This window comes from Penaeus monodon, chromosome 12, assembly GCF_015228065.2.
Source record: "Penaeus monodon isolate SGIC_2016 chromosome 12, NSTDA_Pmon_1, whole genome shotgun sequence".
Classification (NCBI taxonomy): domain Eukaryota; kingdom Metazoa; phylum Arthropoda; class Malacostraca; order Decapoda; family Penaeidae; genus Penaeus; species Penaeus monodon.
The window spans coordinates 16177255-16184754 of NC_051397.1; the positions used below are offsets into that span (position 1 = coordinate 16177255).

Sequence of the window (7500 nt, forward strand, 5' to 3'; positions counted from 1 at the left end):
GGTGTGTGTGTGCTCCCGTGAGTATATGTTTATGTGAAAGAAGAAAGAGAAAGGAATTAACCCAGCACACTCTGTGAGGTTTTCAACCTCCCCCCCCCCCCCGACGATACCCATCACCCTTCTTTGCCCCGATCCTTCTATCCCTCCCGTACCCTTATTCACACCCTCTTCCTTCCCCTCGCTTTTTTCCCTTCTCTCTACTTCCACGGTAGTTTTTTCCCTCTTCTAATCGTTTTCCTTGCTTGTTCTACTTTATCTCTATCCCTATACTATCCTGCCCCCCATCCTATCCCTATCCTGTCCTGTATCCTGCCGCATTTCCCCTCGTACCCCTCTTATTCACACACTCTTCTTGTTCCTTCTCTTTTCTCTTCCTTCTACTTCTACGCTGGTTTTCCCCTTTTCCATTCCTTTTATCTGTTTGCCCTACCTTCTACCTTTAACCCTCTCCTCTCTTGCTACCATCCTACCCCTATCCTACCCAGCATCCTACTGTAATCCACAGGGCGAGTCAAGCACAGCCGGCTTTATTTACACGATTGCCATCAACCTCTTGCACTTTATGTAAATGCCAAGCCCTTTCTTAGAGGGATTAGCAATATTTGGTCTGTCATAGTATGTTTACATAACGAGCACTAGTTCTGACTTCTTGAAGGCAACACACATCAACATTTTCAGAGCGAAGGTACTGTTAGAGAGTTGCCTTGCGTTTCTGTAAACCGTTGATGTTCCAGGTAATACATTTCAAGCTATTACTTGAAGACATTGATTACTTGACCATTTCCAAGGCCCACTACAGGGTGATGCTGTTGTTGATCGAGGAGGAACGAGAACATCCTTTCCTGAAGTTGAGATTGCTGAATCATTTGCTGTTGCATCATGATCATCACCTGCTCCACCTGCCGAAGTAGCATTTGCAGCAGATCTTTTATTTCCCCGTTGGACTCCTGTTTGTCTTGCTGCAGTGAGGGCTGAGCTGCAACTGGTGTTGCAACTGATGCTGAAGCTGGTGCTGAAGCTGGTGCAGAAGATGGTGCTAGAGTTGGTTCTGCAGCTGGTGCTGAAGCTGGTGCAGAAGATGGTGCAGCATATGGTGCTAGGACTGGTGCTGCTGCTGATGCTGAAACTGTTGCTGGTGCTTGAGTTGACAGAGCTTTAACTCGTGTTGGTGCTGGTACTGTGGCCAGTGCCATGGCTTTCTCTGCAGGGCCATCACTGTTGACCTCTGCAGGTGTGGGAATTCCCCCACGCTCTTGTCGGCAGTTCACGCATTTCCGAGGGACGTTGTTTCCTTCGGAAATCTTTTCAGCACATTCTGAACTTCCACGTGAAAGAGCGCAATACCAGCATCGCGGCCCGCCTCGTGGACAGGCACGTGTTTCGTGGCCCCACTTTGAGCAGTTAGAGCAAAACGGGGTCATGGATTTGAAGACGGCACACCTAAAGAGTGCCCTCATCCATTTTGATACTTTTGGGATTACCTCCCCCCATAAGATGATGACTCTCTGGGTCATAATTCCATTTACCTTCATGCGTCTCGCATAAATGATACGTTCGTTGTATGCAGTCATTTCTCTTGTTTCGATTTCCCTTGGGATATCGAACACAATGACGTTCGTTCATTTTCCCTTCCCAAAAACTTTGGCTTTTTCAAGCACTTCACCACATGCACCACTAGCTGTTATATGAATAAGAATTTGTTCGTTCTTGCATCTGCCATAAAAGTTATTTCTCCAGTTTTCAGTTCGACTGATCCGTGTATCTTATTGTAAGGGTCCATTTTAGGCCCTGAGAGACTCAGCGATATTTATCCCCATGTGTGTGAGGCTTTGTATCGTTCTTAAAATGCACGCACATGTGTCCGGAAGGCGTAACTTCCATAGAAGCTGATAGCTGCCTCTTTGCTTTTTTCTTCAGCCTTTCCGGGGCCCCACCAATATCCTCCTCACTGAGGACAGCATATCTCACCTCGGTATCCATTTGTTGGTTCGTCGCCATCGTCCCATCAGTGGGCGCGGTCATTCCCCGACCACGTAGGGGCCGAACTGAGTGCCTGTCCTTTGAAAATAAACAGTTACACACACGGATCGCCTATATTGAGAGAGAGAGAGAGAGAGAGAGGGGGGGGGGAGAGAAGAAAAACGAGAGACTTTGACTTTGGCAAATTTATTGAAACAAAACCTTACATCTCAAAAAGAGGAGGTAACATAGGTTATCCTCACCCTATCTTAATAAGTCCCTGTGTGGGCTCACATTTCAAATACAGAACTTATGTATATGAACAGATTAGAATATATATAGTACTTAAGATACAAATCAATTGGTTTACTATCAGTAGAGTGATATGATAAGATAGTTTTCCACACCCCTCTTGTTAAGTCCACATCAGGCCCTTTATTGTGTTTCCAGCTTTTTTGAATAGTTGACCACTCGCTTTGTACCATTTCCCATTTTTTAAGACTATTTCTTTCTCTTGGTCTTTGCGCTTTAGCAGAAGTGACCTGAAGATCGCAGAGCATGTTCTTCCCACTACACTTGCGCTTATTTTTCTTTCTTTCCCCTTAATATTTAGATTACAATCTACACTACACTCAGCAGGACCACAAATATATTTTTTCCAGTTCTGTATCTTTGGGGGGAGTTTCTTTCACAGCCTCCTATCCCTTTTTCTGTTCTTCGGCATCTTTGTTCACAACTTGTTTCAATTTCTTTTCAAGCATCCATCCATCCTCTGCATCACTGCCTGCATCATCTGGATGATTGCGGATATTTCCTTCCCAGAAGTATCCGCATCACTATTCCGGGACACTTCCTTCACTTCCTGCCGTTCGTCCTGAGATTGACCATTGCCCTACGGGACGGCGCCCCACGCGGTGAGCCCTGCAGTCAGGCGTTGGGAACTGAAGTCGTAGCCTGCGTGGTGGCCGGCCCTCTTCCTTGTGCTGCGATTCCTTGCTTGGGAACCGCCGAAATGATCTTTAGCTGTGGCCTCGATCTGCATGCCAGCGATCCGGCATTGTGGGGGCCTCCGCTGTTACAGCAGCAAGACTTAACCCTTTCTCCTTTTTCTGTTTTAGCTCGGCAGATTCTAGAGTCATGCTTTCTGCCACAGAACCTGCATCGAGCATCCTACTGACAGGTCCATGACTTTTGGCCTCATCTGCAGCACCTGATATACATGAACGGCGGCTACACGTACGGTGCTACCTTCCTCAGCACCGTGCCTCTTTACCAATACAAATCTGTCGTCGTCCAACAGAAAATCAGGTCCAATATCGTCGGGTATTGGAAAATGATCCCTTTCGTGAGCTTTTCCCCAGCATTTGGGACAATCATCACTGTCCCCTTGTATTCCTGAGTCGTCAGGGTCTGCTCCGCCTCGCCTGCGTGAAATACGGCCTCCCTCTGTCTTCCTTCAAGGATTCTAGCTGGACTGAGGAGGGTTCTGAAGATGCTGGCGGGCCTGAACCTTGTCAGGGTGTTCCGCCAGGTGGGTTGCGTGCGTGCGTGGTGGTGTGTGCGTGGGGAGTGCGTGTGGGGGTGGGGGTGGCTGTGGCTGTGGGTGAGGGGCGCTCATTTTTATCTCGAAGCATCGTGTAACTACTGTGTGCAATCATGTTTCCAGTAAGTTTTTACCATATCTGTTTCTAAAAACTTGTCTTGTGTATTTGCAGTTACCTAGTTGTACAATTATGATTTTAACTGTTAGTAATTGTTATATTATTGATACTGTTATGTTGAGTTTTATTATCATTACTATCAACAAGCCAGTTTTCTCTAAAGATTTCTTCCTTATCAAGACCATAAGGATAAAAACGTCATCCCTGGAAGTCGTAATTGGCATATATTCATAATCAAAACATTCATGCACGACTCCTTACGACCGGCTAGTAAGTCTCCCACCAGCCACGAATGCCTTGTACGTAATTACCCGTTTCCTTCCATCTATCCTTTTTTCTTTTCCAAAAACCCTTTTAAACCTCTTACTAAAGCGCCGCCCCCCCTCAGGTGAGAGACCCGCTGGCAGAGGAGAGTCCGTGGGAGGATCGGCTCGCCGGAGAAACCTCGGCGAAACACGAGCCCTGTGCGCCGCCATTCCGGAAAGGATGCTGAACCGTCTTGATTAAGCTTCCTCCGCTGTCTTGTAAGTTTCTAAGGCTTTTGTCTTTCATGATATTGTATATTCCTCACTGTATTTGTATAAATTTGATTAAGCTCATTATTTCTTTGCCATTACGATATTTTGATATTATTTTTCTGTGATAGTTTTTGTATATCTCTGCTTATTTGATGATAAAATGCTATATGACTTTTAACGTCTAGCACATTTAATTGTTTTAACCATTATATATTAACCGTTTGATGTTAAACACCATATTTTCTCTCTCACCATTAATTTATGTGATATCACGTTGTTTGTAAAAAACTTTATACTTTATGTACTGTATGTGTACATAATTTACATACCGAAATCGGCATAAGATGGAAAACAGTAAATAGTAAGGGGGATATACACACATTCAAACAGAAAAGAGAGAGGGAGAGGGATAGAGAAGCGAAAGGGAGAGAGTAGAGGATAAAGAAACAGAGAAAGTGAAAATAGGGGTAATCTATATCTCTTTTACGAGAAAACATGATAATGAATATATTAATAGTAGATACTTACCTGGGGCTATCTAAGCTATCTCAAGGCGAGGCCATAGTTTGTCTTCGCGTAATTGTGTTGTCTTAATTCCCCCCAACGTCATTTCCTCTAATTTATTATACATTCGTTCTTCCTTCTCGTTCTGCATTGCCTTCACTTTCTTGTTGTTTATAGCAGATACCTTCTTCCGCTCTAATGAACTTGTCAAAGTCAATATTCTCTCTCTCTCTCTCTCTCTATCTATCTATCTATCTATCTATCTATCTATCTATCTATCTATCTCTATCTCTATCTCTGTCTATATATCTATCTATCTATCTATCTTATTTACCTATATATCTTTATCTTTATCTATCTATATGTGTCTGTCTGTATCTTTCTATATCCCTCTGTCTGTCTATTTATCTGCTATATATCTATTTATATTTCTATCCATCCGTCTATCTGTCAATCTACATATATGTGTATTAGTCTGCCTGCATATTTATCTATCTACATATATATCTATCTTCTGTCTTCCTCTCTCAATTATACCAGTCGACCTTGGATGTTATCACACGTCATAAATGTTGCTTTTAGATGCAGAACAGGTAATTAAAAGTAATTATCTGCTGTCTTAATGGAAATATGTCATGATAAAATGCTATGGAACATCTAAGTCCACCTTTTGTTTTGTTCCTTGCTCTTATTTTCTGTGTTCAAGATTCTGTTGTTTTGTTTTGTATTTATCAAGATTTTCTCCAAATTTGAATTATTCATATATGTTATTTTTACTGTCAGAACTGAATCCGCAGATTTGTTTTGTTATTCATATGCGGGTGTTATTTTTTTAAAGAAAGCTATGAAAGAAAGTTATGCATGTAACATGTCACGTTCTGTCTCAGTATCGAAGTTGGAAACAGTTCTCTTTAATTTAAGAAAATACATAACTTGATAAGCATACACATATACAGACAGTGGGTAACAATCAGGAACGTTAACTGGTCAAAAAAAAAAATACATATTACACAACCATTGGTAAACATCACAGCTCTGAACTCTGTTGTAGCTTGGGAATCACGTACGTTCCGTAGAAAAGGTAGGGATGAGAGTGAATAATTCCAAGATACAAAAATATCAAGGTTTCGATACTTAACTCTTTATCAAAATTGTTGACGACAATGCGAGAAATGTTTAATTACATTATGGAATTATTCATACTTAGTATACCTTTTTATATGTATCAGTGTGAATTCTCTTGATTAGATACATGATGAATGAACGTAATAATTGATTTAAAAAAAAATCAGAAACGTGAACAGGGGCGCAGCCAGGATTTTAGCAAGTGGCGGCCCTGTGGAAGGGCATGGGATAGGCGATGGCTCGTCGATTGGAGACAGTCTGATAGAATTGAAATGTGTCTACTGCATATATCCTATAAAAATACAATGTTTTATCAAGGATGAATACTTACAATAAATAAAAATTCTATTAAAATTCTTTGAATTGGAAGGGGTCCCAAGTGGCCTAGCTACGCCCCTGACCGTGAATAAGCAGTATAAATAACACCCTACGTATAATCACCCTAAAAAGGTTTACAGTGACGTGTTGAAATAAATTGAGAATGGATATGCAAGCTTCCCAACATTCCAAAGAGCATTGTTATTCCCAAAACGATGACAAGTCGTGATTCGAATTTCGCTTGGAGTACGGTTTTGGAAGACCATGGGTGACCGGTCTCGAAGCTCCGAACAGTCGACTTGCCTTTTCAGAGTGACTACACCTCGAATTAAATACCCAAGAAGATAAATCATATTTCTGCAAATATAAAGACAAGTTGAAATAATATTCATTATATAAAAGGATCAGAGAATTAATATACCACAAGGTTGTACTCAAAATTAAGTCACAACGAAAAAGGGTATTCTCTCGTGTGCAACATGCAGTTCTGGCTAAAAACCCCGTTATACGAAGCCTCTAAACATGAAATGTTGGATTTCGAAACCGATGTCTGCTAACAGACCTTTTTTCCTCCTTCATCAACTGACATGATATCACTCGCGTCGACTTCTGACTAACTGCATTCGTGGACAGCCTAGTCTTCTTTTATACAACGCTTGATTTCTCTCTCTCTTCTCCTCACCTATCCTCACTCTCTCTCTTCTCTTCTGATCTCTCTTCTCTCTCTCTCTCTCGTCTCTCTCTCCTCTCTCTCTCTCTCTATCTCTCTCTCTACTCTCTTCTTCTCTCTCTCTCTCTCTCTCTCTCATTTTTGTACTGTACAGCCGTCACGACCTTCAAAAGTAAAAACCCTATATTAAAACGTTTGAAGTAGCGGGGGTTTTTCATACACCTTATTGTATGTTCCTATTACCGTATCAAACCCTAAAGACTCGTATCGCATATCCACATGCGATTCATCTCATTTACCCGTTCGTGGCGTATATGTGACTTCACCCTTTCATGTCACAGACGTCTTCAACAGTCCATTTTTGCCATCCAGTTCTGTATAACAAAACTTTGGTTAAATATATTTTTCCTTTTATTTTGCTTTCTTTTTTTCGTTTATCATCCAATACCTTCCCCTATTTCAGGAAAGATAAAAAATGAAAGTTAGAATTCACACTTCATCTTTGGTTTTAGCTAGGACTCTGTAGTAGGTCTAAAAAAGTACCACCGGCACTCTCCATGAAAGGAATGGGACCCTACCACGTGCTCACTCCAAGAGCATCACAACATGAAAACTACAATTAAGTATCATGCTGTGACCACGGCGGCTCAGACATGAACCTACCGTTAAAAGAAGAGATGTAGTAGGTAAGACGCAATAATGGAGAGAAGCTATTGAGCGCAGCGGTGTAGCCAGATGTTCCCAG

General features: G+C 41.9%; 1 protein-coding gene across 1 annotated transcript in view; it reads right to left on the minus strand.

The window, feature by feature from the left end:
- LOC119579637 (eukaryotic translation initiation factor 3 subunit F-like) overlaps nucleotides 1-1571 on the minus strand; it is a 2074-nt gene extending 503 nt beyond the window's left edge. Inside the window, exons 1-2 of the mRNA XM_037927550.1 lie at nucleotides 1527-1571; nucleotides 891-1391 (exon numbers count right to left, since the gene is read on the minus strand). Of these exons, the coding sequence (XP_037783478.1) occupies nucleotides 891-1391; nucleotides 1527-1571 (546 nt within the window). The remainder of the gene's footprint in view (nucleotides 1-890; nucleotides 1392-1526) is intronic.
- Nucleotides 1572-7500: the final 5929 nt, after the last annotated feature.